The following is a 23,484-nucleotide window of genomic DNA, read 5'->3' on the forward strand; positions in this document are numbered from 1 at the left end:
TCCAGTATTTCTGCAGATGGGTTTAACACCAAACCTTACAATAGTACAGTATTTAATGCACACATAGAATAAGTAACCTAATTAATGTTCAGCAAAGTCGGTCACCATAAAAAAACACTAATACAATATACTGTAGGTAAGGAGATGAATGTATACTTTACCCCAGTCCCTGCTCCACGGAACTCATTGAGTTTCCTAGTAAGCTGCAGACAGTGCTCATAGTCTTCTCCTACATCCCCGACATTTATCATCACTTCCTGGGGAGTAAATGAAGAGATATAGATTAACAAGTAGAGTGCAACACACACACAGATATTCACTACTCAGTGACAGCGGCATGTTTAAGGCACTGCTGAAAAATATGTGAAGCATCCAGTATCTGCTCTGTATTCACCTGTATAGGAATCTATATGAATAATTATTGCAGTATTGTTGTTCAGCAGCAAAACAAAAGTACAATGTATGTAAGAGTGAAATGCACATGGGATATATTTTCATTTTTGGAGGGCGTGAAGATGGGATGTTGCTAAATGCAACCAATCAGATGCTATATATTATCTTTTGGAAGGTGCTAAATAAATAAGAAGAATAATCTGATTGGTTTCTAAGAAAAACGCTTTATTTTACATACTTAAAAATTTAGTTAAATTAAATTATTTACAAAACCTAGAATGAAAAAATATAATAACTTGGTCATAAAAGATAGTAAATATACTAAATAATGACATAAAAGATCTCCAAACATGATTGTATTTTATAGACCCTGACCCGCTTCCATATCTTACCCTCTCTCTGATCCAAGCCTCCACCTGATCCACCTTCTGCAGGAACTCCAGTAAGTCTCTCTTGTCCTCCAGCATTTTACCCCGATTGGCCACTGCTCTCTTCAGATTTTCCCATTGTTCATGCAGCGCCCGACTTTGTCGACGTATATCTAAGGATTTAGGGTGTTGCTGAGACAGCAGCGAGTTCCCCATCTGTACATAAGCAATAATAGCATCATGATAAATGAAAAGGAGTAATAGTGAGGTCTGGGCGGATACTGGTATAAGTTGCCCAATGTTAGAGCAGACATATAACATTGGTGCTAATAGGCCCAGCGGTCGGGTATTTACCTCCGTAACATCTTGGATTGTCTTCTCGTGAGCTAAGATCTCAGCCTCGAATACTTGATGTTTCTGAAGAAGCTTCAATTTACTCTGCAGGTCGGTAGAGCCCAGGTGAGGGTCATCTTCCAGCATCTGCCTGCGTTCATTAATCCAGTACTGAGCCTGGGGAAGTGATAGCGAAATATATATTATGGAATATTTCTATAAAATAAAACATAAAATATCCATGAAATGTTTTGTGAACACTTTCTCCGTACAATGAAACAAAAGAAGGATATGTGATGGCGTTAGTTGTTATGTGTGTGTCCAATATAGCACTTAAGGTACCATTAAAATATCTATTTGGTCTGGATTGGATTCTAATTAAATATAAGAAGAGTTATATTTAATTAGAATCCGTTTCAGACTAAGAACTGTGCATACAAATTTTACATCTACTGCAATAGACCAAACTGTTCTAAGCTTTACCAACTCTTGATTGAACACTGACTCTATGGTTTTCAATAAATATACAGTATTGCTATATTTACTGTGTTATATATATTGTGCTACAGTACATACTGTGTTGAACATGGTTATTATTGTTTCTTTTTATTAGAATAAAACAATTTTAAATGTCTTATTTGGCCTGAGTACAGAGTTTATATATACTTTTTGCAGCATTTGTAGCCGTACAAAGGGTCTGATTCAGACTATGGGGCATATTTAAGTAAAGTAAAGTCCTATTCAATGAGGCCAAATCCAACTGTCGTATTTGGCTGCTACTGCTCACCCAGATGGCGCCCGGGACCAGGTGAGCGACGGAAGGAGATAGGATGGCAAACAAGGGCGCCGGGTGAGCTGATGCTGCTCACCTGGTGCTGACCTAACTGCCTCATCTCCTCAAGCCAACTTTTTTCAAGTCAAATTGAGATTGACGGAAACAGGGCCAAAACCGGATTTGGCCGCATTTCCAACAAAAGTTGGTGGACCTGCGGTTATTCCTCCAATCCACGTGGTTTCCGACTTGTCGATAAAAACAGCCCTTATTGAATAGGTCAGAACCCCTTCTGACCTAAATCAGTTGGAAACTGCTGTCTTTCCGACAAGACGGCAGTTTCGCCTGTAACTGAATAGGTGCAGTTTAGGGAGATTCACTAAACTACAAATGCTGGCGCTAGGCTGCGCTGTGATTGCTGTTTCAGGGCTCACGCATGCCCGCTCTGAGGGACATGCACGCGCAGAAGGGCGGAAATCGACAAATAGCTACGGGATCTGAATCTGGCACAAAATCTGCATTAACATTAAAAGGGACTTCAAACTCATTGAGTACAGACTTGTGCAGACGGGCTATTAAATGTAGCCCTACAATTACTAAAGTGTCTAGGTCTCCTAGTTATAAGAAACTACTGTAAGCACAATGACCCAAGCAAGCCAACCTCCCACCCAAAAGGCTATAACTAGAGGCAAATGCTTATACAAACAGGACTTTCAAAAAAGCAGATCAAGGCAACGCCACGGCTTCCTGCACAATATATCAGCTATGGATACACAAAGACATCCAAAACAAACCCAGACAGCTTTCAGCATATCCAAGAAAAAATGCTGCTATAATGAGATGTTTAGAAATATGCAATTGCTGTATTGGAGCGTATTACCTCAGTGAGGTTCTGGTTGAACAGAGCCAACAGGAGTGCAGTATTTAACTCTTCCCGTCGGGACTGGCTGAGAGATTTCACCTTCTTCCTCCTATCTAGAACAGAGTTCAGTTTGTATTGCACCTGTCTGGCCTCCAGGCTCCTGTTGTCCGCCTGCAGTCTGGCTGCTTGTTCCTGTAGTGATATCACCTGAAAAACAATGTTCCCAATATTATGTTCTGTAGGTCTCATTGGGTTGTATTTATGTAAGCTTGAGTCACATTGACTGATACAATTATGCAGAAGGATAATTGTTATACTAGTAGTCCAAGGGCGTAACTACCATAGGTGCAAGGGGTGCATCTGCTATGGGGCCCAGAGCTGAAGGAGGCCAATCTCTGCTGTCTAACTAATATGTTTGACATACATTTATCACCATCAATTGCTAAATAGGGGGCCCGTACAAACTTTTGCTATGGGGGCCGGTACTTGTGTATTATCTGGGCGCCCGATTTTTTCATTGCATGCCACTACTTAAGGCATGCAATGCGATGCAATGCAATTTTTCATTGTAAAGACCCGATTTTTAATTGTATAGTCAGCCATGGGTGATTTCATACCCCCACTATCCAACTACGCATGGAGTTGATTTTATATAGTGTGGCGTGCGCAGCGAGCCACCGAGCCCGAAGCGTGGCGAGCGCAGCAAGCCCCGCGAGGAAACGCGGATTACTTTACATGTATTCTGCGTCTGCTCGCCTCGCTGCGCTCGCCACACTATATAAAATCAACTCCATGCGTAGTTGGATAGTGGGGGTATGAAATCACCCATGGCTGACTATACAATTAAAAATCTGGTCTTTACAAATCACATTGCATTGCATGCCTTAAGTAGTGCGATGCGATGCAATACAATGAAAAAATCGGGCACCCAGATATTACACAAGTACCCAAATATCTAGGAATGCCTCTGTAGTAGTCTATTCCCATGACTAGAGAAACGACACAAGAAGTGAGATCATTTAATTGTAGAGGGTCAACCTACTGACAACTGTGATACTACAGGTCAACGCATTTCACAAAGATCATTTAAACTGATGCATCTGCTAGGAAGGACACACAACCACAGACCTACCTTGGGACTACTGAAAAGTTAGTGGTGGAACCCAACCCCTTTTAATTGTTAATGAAGTTTCTTACGTAGGGCTTAAAGATTTGCCAACTTTTTAGGACTCCCCTCCAGGAGATCAGGTAGTGGAGGTTTACTGAGCAAAAGCAGGGTGTCTTGGTGACCTTTTGCATCATCACAGCCCTGCCTACTCCACTGCAGGACTGAATGGGATGTAAGAGAATAGTCTAGGCCATAGGTGCCGATTCTGTGGGTGCTCAAGGGTCCAAGCACCCACGGAAATTGATGAGCACCCAAGGGCCTGAGTCCCGCTGCTGGGCCACCATGTTAACTTGCTAATTTGCGGCTGCAGCACCCACATTACCGGACCCTTCACCTGGGAAACAGAGTGTATTCTGTACCTGTACTGTGGGGGCATTTATGTACCGGCACTGTGGGGGCATTTATATGCCTGCACTGTGGGGGCAATTATGTACCTGCACTGTGGGGGCATTTATGTACCGGCACTGTGGGGGCATTTATATGCCTTCACTGTGGGGGCATTCATGTACCTGCACTGTGGGGGCATTCATGTATTCGGAACTCTGTTGCCGTAATTTGAATATTGGAGACAACTGTGCTCCGTAATATAAATTGGTATTATTTTGTGGCCCCACTCCTTCCCCATGAAGCCACTCCGCTATATTTTTTAGCTTGAGCACCCACCAGCATAAACATAAAATCGGCACCTATGGTCTAGGCTCCTTCAAGAAGCTCCCAGACATTTCAGGACATATATGGTTTGATGATCGTTTATGAAGATATAGGGGGGTATGCAATCCTCCGCTGCTATTATTTGATGGGGGACATCATTGAAGAGGGTCCATGGTAGAACGAGACTGAAGCTGTCAGGACCCATTCTGCAGATAATGTGGATTGTAGTGATCCCAGCCGTAGATCGACAATCCGCAGCCGTTTTCGTTGACACGCCCGATTTTTGGCGATCGGCAGGCGGGACATTGAATCCCGCATGCCGATTTGTTGTCAGGCAAACCACAAATGGGCCTGGATAACGGTTGTTGGGAGGGATCGACAGCCGTGATCTGAGATTGCATACCCCCATAACCTGCAAGATTTATCAATGTCTTAAACAAAGTGCCCCTGTACCATAAACACAATTTTCAGCCTGTCAATTGTGTGTAGGTGTTGGGTCCAGGATTGTACATAGCAGTCTATCCTCATACCTTGTCTTCCTGGGAAGAAAGAAGCTTCTCAAAGGCCTCGTGTTTTTTGATCAGCTGTTCGATCTCTCCAGCAGAGGTCCCAAGGTCACTTGATTTCAAAGTCACCTGTGATTACAGATAGCATACCTTCACATTTTAGGATTCCTTAAAGCGACATCAACAAAGTAACCACATTACCAAGTAATAGATCATAAACAGGTCCTATACTCAAAGCGCCAGCCATTGGTGTTCACTCCACGTTCTTTTTCATAAGTGATCAGCTATGGAAAAACTTTTGCTGTAATTCATTCAAGACCACTGTAATTGACATTTGTGAGTAAATTTTCATCAGAAACTAGAGCAAATATATCACCAAAGTGAATTACTCTATGCCAGTGGTAGCCAACTCCAGTCCTCGAGAGATACCAACAGTTAACGTTTTCCATGTATCCACACAGAATCATAATGAAATAATTAGCTCCATCTGTGGATATTTTAAAATGTGTCAGTCAGTAATGAGTGCACCTGTGACGTAAGCGGGAAACTGGTGATAGATGTTATTTCTCCAGTGGCAGGTCCAGCAACACCAACGCGTTTCGCTGTGTTCACTCAAAGTTTTGTCAAGGTGTACACCTGACACTGGAGAAATAACATCTATCACCAGTTGGAGAGGAAGTTGACCACCTGCTCACTTTGGATCTTGTCCTCAATTTATCATCAGAGTTACTGCACCGTTTACAACTACCTGACCTATTGGACTTCCACATCATAGGTCCCCCCGGGCTGACTACAAAACATCATTTGCCAACGGGTCTGGAACCAGGAGACCATTAGGACATTCAGGATATCAATCTAACGGACTCACTCTGCAATTGGACGTCAGAATCTAGCCACGCAGGTTATATCAATCCTCCATTGGTGACTATTGATTACTCCACAGGTCCTCCCATTCCTAACAGGTCCCCCCCAATTTTAACAATTGTGTTGTTTGATGTATTTTATTATGTCATTAAATTGTTATCCTTTTTAATTTGATGCATACACTACTTATTGTGGTTTAGCACTGCTCTATCTCTGTCTTTTTCTTGTTTGTTTATTATTGGGGAGTTGGCCACCCCTGGTAGCAGCTGCTTATTAGAAAACGACCCATATAAAGGCGCTCTTACAATTAACCCAGGTTAATTATTGCACTTATAGCTGTATTATTGTATGCCATGATTATAATTTTAAAAAGTTCCGGTGCTGGGAAACCACGTCTTGATCTTGCGAAATAACCACTAGTTCTGGGAGCTTGTCAATTCCGATCCCTGCGACTGAATTCTCCCCACTTGGAAAGAGCTCATACAACGTGGAAGAATGCTTATGTTGGTGTATAGAACATAGTTTTTGTCAGCAAGAAGGATAAAAAGCCCATTGTACTGTTTGTCATTATTTACGGAAAACAAATGTGTTCTTGGAAAAGAACTGGATGCCAGAGACTGCTTTTAATGAATGTATGCTTTGGGTCTTTAGAACAGATGTTTTTCCAAGTACTATATCATGCCCTGTATTTCTGGAATTTTCTGTGCACGGAATGGGAGTGTTACGTGCTCTTACAGAGCTTTTGAGGAAAGTAATAAGGAACTGAATGGAAAAAAGGGGGAAAAAAACGCCAGTCTTCTCATGAAATGCCAATAAAACCGTTCTGCTTCATTTTTCCATTAAAAAGTACATTATATATTTACCTTATATCTGATCTTTTTAACGTGAGCATCCACAGAAACAACAACATTAGACTAAAGCTTGGAGTTAAAAATATGTTCTTAATTTAAATATGCTATGCACTTGTAGCGCGACTTGTACCATTGTTCCCACGCTACTCAACCGGTGAAAAAGGGACATGTGAAAAGTTATCAACGCCTATTGCATATCAGATATCTATTGAACATGGCTGGCTGGCTGGGAACATCTGCATTTGGTGGCTATAGATGCACTCATGCACCCCTGGATGAGCAGCTGCTATGTCAGTACCTACAGATGTAGCGCCGCTCATGCGGCTGGCGATAGAATCGCCAGCAGCCAGCCTCCACTGATAGAATCTCCAGCCGCCAGCCTCTGCCAGCCCGCGGCAGCCGCCGGAAGGGGGCATGCGCGCCCCTTTCTGACGGAACTCTCAGACGCCTCCCACCGGTCCCTGCCGCCTCCCCGCACCCTCTCCTAACCCTGCCCGTCTCCCTGAAGTGGAGACAGTCAGGTTTTCCGCTCCTTGCCGCTGAGTGACTGGGACGCGTGTGCATGTGAGACACTCGCGCATCCCAGTAAGATGGAGCACCTCTCCACCAGCGCTTGCCAGCGGGGGCATTCTGGTGAACCCTGTAGCTGCATGAGAGGCGCTCCATCTGTATTTCTAAAAGCCTTATGGGTTATGCAGATCTGAGTTTGGCAACCAAAATGTTGACATTCAGAATGACAATAATGTCAGGTTTCAGCCGACCTGTTATTACTGTCGGATAAGTGAGGGCTGCATAGGCACGAGGGTATTTAAGAGTCTTACATTTTTGTGATTGACAATAATGCAGATTACTTGCTAGGCATTCAAGTTTGGTTACAGTGGTCTGTGATGTAGGGGTTTTTTGTAGCCTATCAGAGAAAAGAGGTGTAGGTTTAGGTGGGGTACATTTGCATTATTCTACTTCCTCTGGCAGTTTCAAGCTCCACCCACCCACCCTTGCTAATTGGCAATTTTCCATTCGGTTTAATTATAGTCTCAGATCAATTCAAGCGGTGCGTTGTCACTGGCCACCGGTCACTTACAGCAGTAAGGGATTGGTTGTTGGGATCCCCTGAAAGATGGCGGGTGTCTCCTGCCCGGACAGGGGGGGAGAATTGGACACTCTGCTAGGGGAGTTCCGATATTTTAAAGACAGATTATGTTACTTATTCGTACCCGTGGATGTTTTTAACCAATAAATGTTTATCCAACCTTATTTTAAATGTATTTATAGTGTCTACCGACACCACTTCTTCAGGAAAAGAGTTCCAAAGTTTAACTGTTCTGACTGTAAAGAAATTTTTTCTTTTAGATGAACAAAATCTTTTTTCTTCTAATCTAAACTCGTGCCCTCTCGTCCTAGATTCCTGTCTAGCAGAAAAAAGGGTGTTTGACAGTTCCTTATATTGGCCCCTAATGTATTTATACGTATTGAGCATATCCCCCCCTTAAACGTCTCTTCTCTAGTGTAACTAGTCCCAGATTGCTTAATGTTTCCTCGTAGCTTAAATTCTCCATCCCCCTAATAAGCTTAGTTGCTCTTCTTTGGATTTTTTCTAATTCTATGATGTCCTTTTTATAGTGTGGGTCCCAGAATTGTACTCCGTATTCGAGGTGCGGGCTAACCAATGATTTGTACAGAGGCATAATTACTTTTGAATCCCTAATTTCCATGCCCCTTTTAATACAGTACATGCTAGATTTTTGTTGGCCTTTTTTTTGCTATATTACATTGAGCACTAAACAATAGTTTGTTGTCTATTTGGACTCCTAGATCCTTTTGGAGTACTGAATTACCCAATTCATCCCCGCTTAGGTTATAACTAGCACACTGGTTATGTCTCCCAACAGGGCCGGTGCTAGGGTGTCCGGCGCCCTCCTGCAAACCATAAATTTTGCGCCCTTTCACATTGCCATTGCAACAAGCTGCAGCCCGATTGTTGGAGTGTATGCAACATGCGATCCTATGGAGGATCTCGGGTGCATGTACATGTATGCATTCACCATCTCAGTGCTGTATCCACAAAATGTTGCACGCACTAAAGGTGCCCATAAACACTGCATGAATCGCATATGTTATGGGCTAGATCGCATTGCATGGCATGCATGCAATGTGTATGCGAGGCGATCCGAAAGCAGTACAAAAAGTATGTGCAGCACTCGTGACTGAGGGGGAAAGGAGGGGAGAGAAGGAAGAGATGGAAGAAAAGGGGAGGAGATAGAGGGGGAGGAGATAGAGGGGGCGGTGCCACTGGCAGTGGCACATCACACTGAGAAGAGGGAAGGAAGGGGAGGCGGCGCTGCTGCCTGTTCATCATTTGATTGACAGCTGACAGGCGCAGGGAGCAATGGGTAGGGGGCGGCTCCGGACATGACATGTCATCCAGACATTCACAGACAGCGCTACATTCCTCAGCACAAGTGTCCGTGAGGAAAAGGGGGCAGGTCGCAGGAGGACAGTGTGTGCGCATTGCAGGGAGCTGCTTAGCCTCTCCATACTGCCGCCCGCTGTCAGACAGGCGCTGCGGGCAGCATGCAGGAGGCAGTGACAGTGAGGGCTGGGGCAGCTTTAGCAGAGCAGGGAGGGAGACAGCGCCTTTTCAGCATGGCGCCTCCCTGCTTTGCAGGAGCTGCTGAGTGGGTAGCGCCGGCCCAGTCTCCCAAGGTGCATGACCTTGCAATTGTCCACATTGAACCTCATCTTCCACTTTTTTGCTCACTCATCTAGATTGTCAAGATCATTATATGGAAGTCGAGTTACACACACGCCATTTTAGGATAGTATGGCCGCCATTTTGGTTCGCAGAGTTGCGCAAATAAAGTTTCCATACCCGAGTATGTGTGACAAAGTGGACCAGAAGAGTAGCCATACTATCACACATAAATTCATAATAACACACTTACACTAAATGAAATATAGTTAAAGGTTTAGAACGCCACACATAGCTTAGTTAGCCCTGCACACATCTGTCTGTATCATGTTTAGTATCGTTCCGTTCTGTTCATTGTGCGAAGTATTCCGGTCATTGCGAATATTTCGCAATATACACGGCTCGATAGTTATGGACATAATCCATATTCCAGGGACAGTTTCTGTTGAAAGAATGTAACAAAGGAATCTAGATGAAACCAGTTCTTATCACTGCTGACGCCGAAACCACCAAACAAAGGACTCTTAAAGTTCACTCCCCTGGACCTAGCCAAACCAGGAGTATCATCTTACCCCCCCAATCACAGCTGACCTGACATACGACCTCTGACCAATGAGAACGGCCTTTGACCTCCCCTTTCTGACCCTATAAGATAGGCGACCCTGAACAGCAAAAGCTCTCTTCGGCACATCTACCTTTCCCTAACTATCTACCGGACTATAGTTCATCCCTGAACGATAGTGAGCTCTGACCGGACTGCGCTTCGCATATTTGATGAGAACGGTAACGGTTGCATTTAACGGTATTTATCCTTAGTGTATTGTTGGCTGATTGTGTCTTGTATCTGTTTTTCTTCCCTTAGTAGAGCCTGTATAGTATATACTTTGTTAGACTATTGTATAACTTGTTATACCTGTATTTTCTATTTTTGTAACCCCCTTTTGTCCATTAGGGACTTAAATACATCATTTTGTGGAGTTCCTATCTCCTTACTTCTATTCCGTGGTTGTGTCTGTTATTCGCATTTAGCGATAAAGGTTTATTACGGACTCTGTCCTTAAAAGGTATATTCGCAGATCAGAGTCAAAGTACTGCGAAAGGATCTCTTATTAAGGTATTGGTTCTTTGGTGTATAATACACGATAAAGGTACGCTACGCTGCGCTACGTTTTGTTCGCACGTAGCTAGGCATAAAGGGTACGCTGGTTACGGACTTAATACGTAACTCACGCTTTTCACTTATTGTTTCTTTGGTCATATTTAATCGCCATTAACAATTATGAAGCGTGGTGACATCTGGATGTGATGGAGGGAGAGAAGTCACATGTAGCCATTAATCAGTTCTTTGAAATTCTAAGCAAGCAAAGAGAAATAACGATGTATACAGTATTTGTATATAAAAGTTGGTCTGCCACACAAATCATACCGACCAGGAATTATTGCTGTATGTATGTAACCCAAACCCTGCATGGGCAGGAATCCCCTTCTCAGGTATTTCCCACAATAGGTACGTGACTCGTGTCACATATTCTTACCAGTCTGTGTAAATCTGTGTAAGAATGTAATAGGGAAATGAGACAAGTGGCAAATTCTCTTTCGCAAAAGCCTAATCTATTGGAAATGACTGATATATTGACCTTTTTACAGTCATACATGAATAAAAACAAATGTATCATATAATGATGCTAGCCAAGATGGCACCCCTTGTGACATGCACAGATGCGCCTGAGGAGTAACAAAATGTTCCCAAGTTAATGCGCAGAAATATTGGCACGTATCAGCATGGAAGAGTTAAGGTGCTTTATTCTGCGGAGCTCATGTAGTGTGACACTTATCGTAAGAAGACCTGCTCTGGTCATGTGGCCTTAGTAACATTCTGCGGTCCTCAGGTCATGTTCGCTCACAAGTCAGAAGAATCTGCCCTGGGGTGTATGTGAGCAGATTAGACTTTGGACGCTATTAGCAGCAGGGTTCCCCAGCAGGGGGGCTGGTGGGCTGGCACAAGAAGGAGTAACCAACAGCTGGAAAACTGAACTGGAAACCCAATCCTAAACCTAGCGTCTGTGTCTGGATACTTGGCTGTCATTGGATAGGGCTACACAAAACCACTGAAGGCCATTAACTTGATAATGTATTTACTCTTCTCAGCGCAAGGCTGACTCTAGTTAACTCTGTCACTGCTTAAATCTCCCGTTCCATAAGCTGAAGTCACTCATGCCTGGCTCTGATCTAACCCAATCAGCAATAACGAAAATCATGTTACACTAAAATCTAGAAGTGTTTATTAAATAAAAGGGGTTCTATTGAAGATAGGGGGGTGAGATTTAATAGAATGAGAGATTCAGAAAGTGAGAGATTTGGTAAGAAATCTCCAGGTTTTTTTAAAGCGGCAATCATTGACACGGCAAAACCAGTTTCATTTTGAAGCGCAAATGATTGCCGCTTTAAGAAAACTGGAGATTTCTTACCAAATCTCTCACTTTCTTTTCAAATTTAGGTTTTTATTGAATGTAACAAACAGAAGACAAATATTAATTAGCAACAGATAAAAAAAAAACACTTTTCTTTGTGTGAGGGGGAGGGGAGTACAGAACTAATAAAAAAAAGGAAGGGGTTGGGGAAGGGTAGGTAATGGTACATTTGCATAGTACAAATCAATGCATATAACAAGAAATATTTTGCAGTAGTGTAACAATCCTGTATTCTTCCGCAAATTGGGTCAAATGTTTAGCGAGCATGCTTAAGGGACATTTATTTGCCACATCCCCAAATGGGTGATAGTAGACTAGGTCCCATGTAAGGTCTCATGCATATATAGTATTACTGGGAGTGTATACGTTTATAGTCAAGCCAAGTTGTCCAGATACCTGTTGTGGAAGATGATGGGAGTGAATTAAAAGGTATGCCGGCTGTTTCAAATTCAAAATGTGATTGGACAGCCTCCAGTATTTCAGTTAAGCAAGGTACATAGTTAGATTTGCAATTACGTGCTAGGAGACGCTTCAAATCTCTCACTTTCTGAATCTCTCATCCCATTAAATCTCACCCAGGTTGTTGCTTTGTGCAACCAATTAGATAACATCTATAATCTTCTAGGTGCTAAATAAATAAGTACTGTAAATTCTGGTTAGTTGCCCATAGCAACATCCCAAGTGAAATAGTACTCCCATCTTAGTAATTTTTTCCCCCCAGGAATCATTTATTTGTACATAATGAAGCCTACAGATAGAACGCATGCAGTATTAGTAGGTTAAAGCTAAAAGATGTGCCCTTTTCTATAATAGTAACCCCCAAAATGATGATTTTACACTGATGGTGCTTAGCAGCTTGCCATACCATAGAGCAGGGAAAGGTTTATTTCCTGTTTTGCACGGTTCCACCCCAGATCATAACAGCAGTTGGAGGTATTTTGAAAGTAGTGAGACCAATGGAATAAAATGTGACAACTGTATTATTACTACTAACTAAATAATATAGATATTGTATAGCAAATGAAAAGCAATAAAAAAAGACGATCAATATTTTTTTTTTCCCACTTCAGTTTCAGTGCAACTACTGCAGCTTCAATGCATTGTTGTGGGGTTGGTGATGTAGCATTTTGGAGCAACGAGCTGCGTTGGAGCGGCGGGTATTGGAAAATGGAGGAGTGTCAGGACCATTTGTGGCGGCGGTTGCGTGACGTCATATTCAACCTCTGTGACCCAAAATGTGTCCAACCAGTGCCTGCCTGCAATCGCATCACAGGGAGACCCCCCCCACCCCGGAAGAAGAAGTTGTAGTTTTTAGATTTCTCGTAAAACTACAAATCATGCTGAATCAGGTCTAATATCCTTAGATCTTTTTTTGGTGTGGCCTGATGATTCTGTTCACTGACACTGCATCATCCAGGTCTGTCGATACACAAAATCAGCTGAATGTGTTTGCGCTGAGATGCAAACAGTTACAAGAAAGAAGGTAGGAGGAACAGGTGCATTTCTAAAAACATTTGCCAAATGAGATCAGCAAAGATGTACCGGCCAATAATATCCTATCCAGAATGGACCCTTTTCCTTTATCTACACCCGATTGGTCAATTGTCAGGATTTGTCGTAATTACTGCATTACCTTTTTTGTAATTAATGCGCCGCAGCCCCACGATTAGCTATACTCTTGATTCAAAGCCGAGTCCTTGTTATAGGTATTGTCACTCTACTAAAAGCTCTACTGGCAAAATAACACATTTTTAGGCATTTCAGCTGAAGACAGTTTCCATCAACATAAATATATTTTTTTTTATATCTAGTATAGTTTATATAGCATTCTATCTACCTTATAAGCCCCTGATGTGTGCAGTGCCGGTGTAAGGTTTCACAGCACCCTACACAAAACTTACCTACCCACAACTGAAAGTGTGGCGGTGGTGTCTTAAAAGTTCCACAGCCATCACCTGCATTCAGCACAACAAGGATGTCTTCCTCAAAGACATCCTTAATTTTGTGACAGGCAGACTCAGTAGAGCCCCACAGATATCGGCGCCCTAGACAGCTGCCTAATGGTAAAGCCAGCCCTGTTTGTATGTATGTACTAATTTTGCCACTGTTAGGCACCTTTATGGCACCTTAAAAATCAATGAGAAGATTGAATAAAATCAACTGGTGGTTACCAGTGGTATTGCAGTTTGTTCATATTTAGGTTCCTTTTTCTGTATGGTGTCTATCAACTATCATCTCTTATCAGTGCTGTTCCCTTATGCTGGGACAGTGCCTCCAATAAGAGCACAAACACTGTCATACAGACGATGACTGTGTCCAAGTTCTGGGTTCTGACCAGATATCTTTATATCTGAAGCCATCAGCCAATACATGGATCAGTAATTAGAGGTGATTCATGTCAACGCAATCCTTCCAGGACAAGCTCCAGAAAGCTGTGCTTTTCCAAACTTGCTCAGTTGCCCAAGATCACAGTCCCCATTAAGAAGAAGGGAATTGTGCATCTCAGTTAATTCCCATACACCTGGGTCCATTTTGGGCTGTTTTCTAAGCGATCTGTCTAGAATGATTAGAAATGAAGCACGGATCGCTCTGTGTGTATGCCCCTGAGGGACGGCGATGAGTAATCCCCATTGCCTGACTAGGGGCAGGATGCTCTAAGATGTTCGACTGTCCGATGCACATCACCGGCAATAATTATGCCAAAAGACAGCTCTTTTGCGGTGAGCCGGCGATGCGCAGCGGGTCCCAGCATGTCCCGGTGGCTCCCCCCTCCCTCCCTCCCTCCCTCCCTTACCGGGCTGTTTTGCTGCTGCTGCGGGCAGGCTCTCCTCCTTCTCCCTGCACCCAGAAGATGATTTTCAGTGCAGGGAGGAGGAGGTCACAGGTCCGGGCAGCACAGTGCTGTGCTGCCCGGACACAGGTGAGGGGGAGAGTCGGCGCGAGGCAGCGGGGGTCCGTTCAGGGTGGCATGGGTGCGTTAAGAAGCCCATAGGCTTCTATGGGGTATCTCCAGCTGGCGATACCCCCCTCAGCGAAAACCCACCGTGCGGGTTTTGCTGCATATCAATATGCGGTAAACACCCGATAACTGGATTTTTACCACGTTTTAAGATTAGAGAATCCCGCCCTAGATCTTGACTGCATGCAGTCGAAAGCTAGTCAGATCGCCAGTTTTCGCACAGATCGCTCAGCACACATCACTGGTGCATGAGTGTCAGCGATGTGTGCTAAGCGATCTGTGCTAAACTACATCGCTCACCATGGGGCTGAATTCGCCCCGTGTATATGTGCCTTTACTGTATGCCTTTACTTTGCTGAATACATTAACCCTTACAGGCCCAACATCTAGTAAGCTCAACAGGCCTAGCGCTAGTAGCAGATCCAATGGTGAGACACTTTTAACATTCAATGTAGACCATTTTTGAATAAAATAAAAATTACAATTAATTTAAACATTTAAACCAGACTGTTTGAATTGCAAATAAAAATTGGACTGCAAAAGGTTAAAGATGTCTGTCGTCTCCTATATTTGTTGCTGAATAACTGAGGCACATATTATGCCATTAACCCTGCAGATACAGCCATTTCTATACGATTAAGAACATGACAAATAATAGCCTTGCAAAACCAAAACAGCATTGGGAGAGATTACTTACCTGGACTCAACCATTAAGCCCACAGTACGGGTCCCCCAACATCTAGGGGGGTCATTCAAGTTGCCTCAGTAAGCAGCATAAATTAGAAATGGGCATGCCCAAACCATGACCATTTGGACTGGTGACAAATTCGGATTGCAACGAGCGATCCTGAATCGGCCCCCTAGTGCATTCCTCCATCAGTCCTGTGCTTGGGAAAATAAAAACGAGGTGACGAGGAGAATCTAGTGATTGACTTATGGGTACTGTAGAACCGTTACTTAGCACAGTAATGTCCTCCCAATATGTACAATGACATCACACATTTGCACAGCGGTTTCCTTAAAGTTTGGTTGTTACCGTGTTTACAGAAACTAACATGCCATAACGTACAGCCTTTCCATTAGCCCTGGCAACAAAAATGAGCGAGGTGGTAAAATAATCAGTGACCTTAGCATGGAGGTCACAAAGAAGAAGTGTTTTTGTTTTGTAGTTACGTAAACGTGCGGTGTCTAAAGCCGAAGCTGAACGCCTGGGGTTTGTACACATAATAAGGTGCGATATTTGGCCAAACTCCTAGTGGTGACTTTTAATTTATGTTTTCAGCCAGTTCTCAGATCTCCTTTTTATAAGACCTCATTTACTGTGCTTTCTTTGGCATGCAGAATGGCTGCTGACATGCGTGCTCTGCTGCTGGCTGGCTGTACGTCTGCTGACATGAGTGCTCTGCTGCTGGCTGGCTGTATGTCTGCTGACATGAGTGCTCTGCTGCTGGCTGGCTGTATGTCTGCTGACATGAGTGCTCTGCTGCTGGCTGGCTGTACGTCTGCTGACATGCATGCTCTGCTGCTGGCTGGCTGTACGTCTGCTGACATGCGTGCTCTGTTGCTGGCTGGCTCTATGTCTGCTGACATGCGTGCTCTGCTGCTGGCTGGCTGTACGTCTGCTGACATGAGTGCTCTGCTGCTGGCTGGCTGGCTGTATGTCTGCTGACATGAGTGCTCTGCTGCTGGCTGGCTGTACGTCTGCTGACATGCGTGCTCTGCTGCTGGCTGGCTGTACGTCTGCTGACATGCATGCACTGCTGCTGGATGGCTGTATGTCTGCTGACATGCGTGCTCTGCTGCTGGCTGGCTGTACGTCTGCTGACATGCGTGCTCTGTTGCTAGCTGGCTCTATGTCTGCTGACATGCGTGCTCTGCTGCTGGCTGGCCATCTGCAGACATGCGTGCTCTGCTGCTGGCTGGCTCTATGTCTGCTGACATGCATGCTCTACTGCTTGCTGGCTCTATGTCTGCTGACGTGTGCTCTGCTGCTTGCTGGCTCTATGTCTGCTGACGTGTGCTCTGCTGCTTGCTGGCTCTATGTCTGCTGACGTGTACTCTGCTGCTGGCTGGCTCTATGTCTGCTGACGTGTGCTCTGCTGCTTGCTGGCTCTATGTCTGCTGACGTGTACTCTGCTGCTGGCTGGCTCTATGTCTGCTGACGTGTGCTCTGCTGCTTGCTGGCTCTATGTCTGCTGACGTGTGCTCTGCTGCTGGCTGGCTCTATGTCTGCTGACATGCGTGCTCTGCTGCTGGCTGGCTCTATGTCTGCTGAAATGCGTGCTCTGCTGCTGGCTGGCTCTGTCTGCTGACGTGTGCTCTGCTGCTGGCTGGCTCTATGTCTGCTGACGTGTGCTCTGCTGCTTGCTGGCTCTATGTCTGCTGACGTGTGCTCTGCTGCTGGCTGGCTCTATGTCTGCTGACATGCGTGCTCTGCTGCTGGCTGGCTCTATGTCTGCTGACATGCGTGCTCTGCTGCTGGCTGGCTCTGTCTGCTGACGTGTGCTCTGCTGCTTGCTGGCTCTATGTCTGCTGACGTGTGCTCTGCTGCTGGCTGGCTCTATGTCTGCTGACATGCGTGCTCTGCTGCTGGCTGGCTCTATGTCTGCTGACATGCGTGCTCTGCTGCTGGCTGGCTCTATGTCTGCTGACATGCGTGCTCTGCTGCTGGCTGGCTCTATGTCTGCTGACATGCGTGCTCTGCTGCTGGCTGGCTGTCCATCTGCTGACATGTGTGCTCTGCTGCTGGCTGGCTCTATGTCTGCTGACGTGTGCTCTGCTGCTGGCTGGCTCTATGTCTGCTGACGTGTGCTCTGCTGCTTGCTGGCTCTATGTCTGCTGACGTGTGCTCTACTGCTGGCTGGCTCTATGTCTGCTGACATGCGTGCTCTGCTGCTGGCTGGCTCTATGTCTGCTGACGTGTGCTCTGCTGCTGGCTGGCTCTGTCTGCTGACATGCGTGCTCTACTGAAGGCTGCAGAGCTGGGCCATTTATCGGGGCTAAAGAGGAACTAATCATAACAATGAAAACATTTCTTTATATGTAAGAAAGAGAGACTTTATATTGAGGTACAGGAGTGGTCATTATAAGTTGTCACAGTGGGTGGAGCTGAGCTACATATTTGCCAACAATTGCAAATATTTTCCATGGACACTACTCGGCGGTGCATGTACTTGGGTTGCACACCATGCTGTGTCACAGTACTCTTTACAATGAAGGGAAATAATTATTTTTTTCATTATAAATTCATACTTACTGAACGATTTACTGTGTGTTCCCACAAGGTTAGGTCCTGTTGGGTGGTGCTGGGGGGCCATAGCACAGAAAATAGCATTATTATGGCCCTGCAGGCTTGCACTGGCCCACAGGGAACAGGGGAAAAACCCTGGTGGGTTCTACTGCCTGTGGGCCATACTTGCCTACTTTTAAGAACGAGTTTCAGGGAGATTATAGTTGGTAGTAGAATTTTGCACAGTGCTCCATTGAGGGGGCGTGTCATGCTCCACCCAAAGGGCTTGTCTAGTTCCATATATGGAGAGATTGTGAAAAGAGATTGTGAACGTGGCACCTAGAAGCGTGAGTGTGTACTGCTACATCTGAGAGGAATCTTTTCTAATGACATATCCAAATGTAGATGATCTCCAAAGCAGTTAGTAAGAGATACTATACTTGGTAAAGTGCTGGGAAATGGTGCTGATGATTTAATGTAAATGTATCTATCTCTCATTCCTTTTTTCCCCAAAAATGTAACAGTGTAATGTGGGCTAGGTAAAATGAGGGAGATTGCTAGACTAATGAGGGAGAGAGGGAGATTGCTGCTATTTCAGGGATTCTCCTGCAGAATGCAGGAGGGTAGGCAACTATGCTGTGGGCCCTATCTCCTCCTTTAGAAATCAGGTTCCAGACTGTGCACTTGAATTATACATATTACTTTGCACTGCATGGGACTATGGTGTGTTTCTGGTATTAATCTGGTACATTATAATTAGGCTTGCCTACCCTCCCGGAATGGCCGGGAGACTTCTGAAAATCGGATCCTTCTCCTGGCCCCCCGGGAAGGTTGGCAAGTCTCCCGCTTTCTGGTGATTGTCCCCGCTCCCCCCTGACCCGCTGGTTTAATTACTGTAAAACCGTGGGTCCGCGGGGAGGGGGCGGGGCTTAAATGACGCGATCGCGGCATTTCACGTCATTTAATTCCCGCTCCCTCTCCACTGCTCGCAAATCACAGCGTTTTCCGGCATGGGGGGGGGGGGGGGGGGGGGGGCTGGGCCATGCGATGTCAGCCTTGCCCCCGCCCCCCTGAAGTGTTGCCTTTCTGTGCTTCTCCCGGAGAGGTGAAATCCAAAGTAGGCAAGTATGATTATAATGTATGAGCAGTATTTACTATATACAGTATATTTAACAAGGGGCTCATCTTTTTTACGCTATACTGGTTAGGCAAACCAATATGGTCTGGCCACACCCCCTCTGGAGACTGGCCACACCCCTAAACATAGGCAATTGATGTAATTTATTTTATTTAGATTTTTTATTCTGGATTTCGAAACACAATGGATATATGTGTTGGCTACAGACATGGAGTGGAGTCAGACATACGTTTGTACTGCAGGGCCATATGGCAGTGAGCACTAAGGAACTTGTGAATGCTTTTATTGTACAACTATAAGGAAAACATTTTGTTATAGAGATATTGGAAAAAAATCTACAGTGTTATTTTGTTACCTTATAAGCAATCCTCCTAGTAAAATGCATTACTTTATCACATGGACATTCTAAAGTTACTTCAGGTACATAATGACATATTTTGTAATAAAGTAACAGCAGAAGCTTTATAGAGAGGAAATTACTAACAGAACTTTGTATCATCAAAACATAAATAAGTCATAAACTACAGTACTAGAAAAGGAATTTCACATATGGGGCCAGATGTACAAAGCTTCATAAAGTGAAGAGTAATAAACAACCAGTCAATCAGATCCTAACTGCCATGTTACAGGCTGGGTTTGAAAAATGACATTTAGCAGCTGATTGGCTGGTTGTTTATCACACTGCATGTTATCACTTATTAGAAACTCAGTACATCTGCTCCATATTCTTCCACAGCTTGAAGTTGTTTATAGCAGTAAATCACTGAATTGTATACTATTACATGTTTTGCATGTTTACTGTAATTTAACCAATGCTTGACCTACTCTACAAGCACACACACATACAAGGGGCGAACTACTATTTGTTTAGTAGCATTACTATAAAACATGCGCCCCCCTCACCCAAAAAAAAGTTTCAGAAGCCCCAAACCCCTTTCCCCACCCATGGTACCTGCCCTGCCCACTGCTGCAACGGGTCTATTGTGTGTGTCTCCATTAAAAATGGCACCTCCAAAATGGCCACTGCCTCCTCTAGCATCCTTAACAAATGTCTCTTCTGATCTTCTGTTATCACTTTTACACCAAAACTGCCAGGTCGCACCCGGGTTTTTCGACCTGGATGCGACCCGGCAGTTGTTTCCTTTCAAACCGGCGTCCCCCGGCATTATGCCGGGTAGGGGACGCCAGTGAAGTCAGGCCCTGAGCCGGCGCTCGGAGATGACATCATCTCCAAGCACCGGGAAACCCATCGACCGTCACCCCCTCAACGCCGCCTGGCACCCCCGCAACGACAACCGACATGCTGGGGGCAAGCCCAGCACCCAGGTAAGGTAATTCATGAGGTGAATGGACAGAGGCTGCATAGTACCGCAGACAGCAGCGGAGGCTGTACGCAGCCTCTGCCCAACCTCTGGACTGACCTCAGGGCGCTGCGGTCCGGAGGTTGGGGCTTTCTGATTGGAGAAAATGGGTCCCTGGGTCTGATGACCCAGGTTACCCATTTACACGGCCCCTGACTCCGAGGAAGCCCTGTGTCTGACCCTGAACATTTGGCGGGTCAGACACCTGGTAACAGGACCCGGGTTATTATTTTTTTCCCTTTTATACCAAGCTCCGGCCCGGACTGGAGCGGCAATAATCTGGGTCGCGGCTCTGGTGTAAAAGAGGTATGAGGCACCAGCCATTTTGGGAGGGGCATTTTCAATGCCACTGTATTTGTTATCTGATCCCAGTATACTTTTGAGGTAAATGGCAGCCCCCGCCCCCTTCCCCAGAAAGGTAAGAAAGCCTCCCGCATCTACCCCACACGTTGTTCAAATAGCGTGATTTGTGGCTCTTAAGGAAATGGGGTAGGGATGACACAAATTGCATCAGTTTAAAGTTAACTTGCCCTCTCCACGTAGACCCATGAATTGTGGTATTTTCCGTACTAGGGGCAGGCTTGATGAGGTCAATATCAGTCCCCTCCCCCTGTGCAGTTGACGGTCTTCTCTCTGGGCTTCTGCCAGAGAGGAGACAGAAAAAGTAGCATCAATATTGTACCACACAAGGAGGCAGATGTATGTAAGGCCCCCATACACGTTGCGATGAGAAGCCTGCAATGCGACACGATGGGATGCGCGCTCCTGCGGGCATTCCATCGCATAGTACAAAACGTATTGCTGCACATACTTTTTGTATGGTCCGCGGATGGCATCGCATGCAAATCGCAATCAAAACGCATGCGTTGCGATGTGATACGTCCGATAAAACGTCGCATTGCACGCAGTTATTGTAACGTGTATGGGCACCTTAGGGGGTGGCCAAACACCTACAGATTTATCTTCAGATATGGCTGGTTGAAACAAAAACATGGGTACTTGTGAGTTATCCGGGCGCCCGATGTGGTCATCGCATGCCATTACAATAAGCATACGATGCGACGCGATGCGACGCGATTTGACATCTCGTCGTATCGCGTCGCATCGTATGCTTATTGTATGGTATACAATGGGATGCGATGCGACGCGACGCGATTTTAACACTTCCCGCCCATTTTTAAACCTGCCCTCTGCCACATCTGGCAGAAAATCAGTGTGAGGTAGTTTCCAGAGGAGAGAACAAGTGATTTACAGTGTTGGTGTATTTCTGAGGTGAAATTTCGGACATTTGCCCCAATATTGTCCCATTTGGCCCCTTACACCTGCCCCATTTTGCCCCTTACACCCTATTTCCTAATATGGCTTTGGTGGATGGCATCTTCAGCCTCCCTAAAACTGAGGAAGAAACAGTGCAATTCCTGCAGGACAAAGGGCTGCTGCCATCTACAGCCACATGTCCAAATGGCCACCCTATGCGCCTGTCTATAAAAGAGCGCAAATGGCGCTGCTACATAAAAAGTTGCAGTAAAAAGCAGAGTCTGCGGGCCTCGCTTTTCTACCCCGGATGCAGGCTGCCGTTCATGACAATACTGCGCTTCATATATTGTTGGTGTGATGAACTCACTTCTATAGAGTTCTGTACTAAGAACTTGAAAATCTGCAATAAAAGTACCATATTTTATAATGCATTGATGCGGGAGGCATGTCAATGCGACCTGATGTCACAGCCTCAACGCCAGATTGGTGGTCCTGGGCAAATAGTGGAGGTGGATGAGACACTCTTTGTCAAAAGACAGGCCAATGTTGGAAGAGTTCTCCCACAGCAGTGGGTGTTCGGAGGAGTGTGCCGGGAAACTGGGGACTGTTTCATGCTAGCAGTTGCCAAGCGAGATGCGCCAACTCTCATCAGTGCAATTGTGGAGCACGTCGCGCCTGGAAGCACAATCATCAGCGATTGCTGGCGCGCATACAAAACTCAAGAACTGGAGCAGGCTGGTTACAGTCATTTAACAGTCAACCATCGCTACAATTTCGTAGACCCAGAGACTGGTGCACACACTCAAAACATTGAGAGACTGTGGGGTTGTGCAAAATGGCGCAACAAACGCCAGCGGGGCACAGCCCGCCATCACCTTGACTCATACATGCAGGAGTTTGTGTGGCGAAAGTGCCTGGCGGGAGACAGTGCATTTAACCGCATTCTACATGCGCTCACTTTGCTTGAGAAATAATTACGTTGTTTAATTTTTGTGTGACATGTGTTGATTGTTATTATAATTTATTTCTGAGAGATGTTAATTACACAGTTATTCCCTTAAATTCAGTTGTCCTTAATGTGTCAGATATGAATGATATTGATGAATGATATTGGATGTTCACAACCACTCCACTATCAACGTGAACCCGAAGCGTGGCGAGCGCAGCGAGCCCGCGAGGGGCAGCGGGACGCGTCCTCCGACCTTTTCATGCCCTACTATCCACTAGGGCGTGGAGTGAGAATAGAATAGTGTGGCGAGCGCAGCGAGCCACCGAGCCCGAAGCGTGGCGAGCCCCGCGAGGGGACACGGATACCTTCACAGGTAAACGCGTTCCTTCGCGGGCTTCCCAGGTGTCCGCGTCGCCATGGACACCTGGGAAGCCCGCAAAGGGACGCGTTTACCTGTGAAGGTATCCGTGTCCCCTCGCGGGGCTCGCTGCGCTCGCCACGCTTCGGGCTCGGTGGCTCGCTGCGCTCGCCACACTATTCTATTCTCACTCCACGCCCTAGTGGATAGTAGGGCATGAAAAGGTTGGAGGACGCGTCCCGCCGCCCCTCGCGGGCTCGCTGCGCTCGCCACGCTTCGGGTTTACGTTGATAGTGGAGTGGCGT

General features: G+C 45.5%; 1 protein-coding gene across 1 annotated transcript in view; it reads right to left on the reverse strand.

Annotated features, from left to right (window-relative positions):
• SPTBN5 (spectrin beta, non-erythrocytic 5) overlaps positions 1–23,484 on the reverse strand; it is a 197,486-nt gene that overhangs the window by 66,752 nt on the left and 107,250 nt on the right. Inside the window, 5 exon segments of the mRNA XM_083166063.1 lie at positions 162–257; positions 786–977; positions 1,116–1,271; positions 2,747–2,935; positions 5,078–5,182. Coding sequence (XP_083022189.1) covers positions 162–257; positions 786–977; positions 1,116–1,271; positions 2,747–2,935; positions 5,078–5,182 — 738 coding nt within the window.

This window comes from Crinia signifera, chromosome 12 (assembly GCF_055691185.1).
Source record: "Crinia signifera chromosome 12, ASM5569118v1, whole genome shotgun sequence".
NCBI classification, from domain to species: Eukaryota; Metazoa; Chordata; class Amphibia; order Anura; family Myobatrachidae; genus Crinia; species Crinia signifera.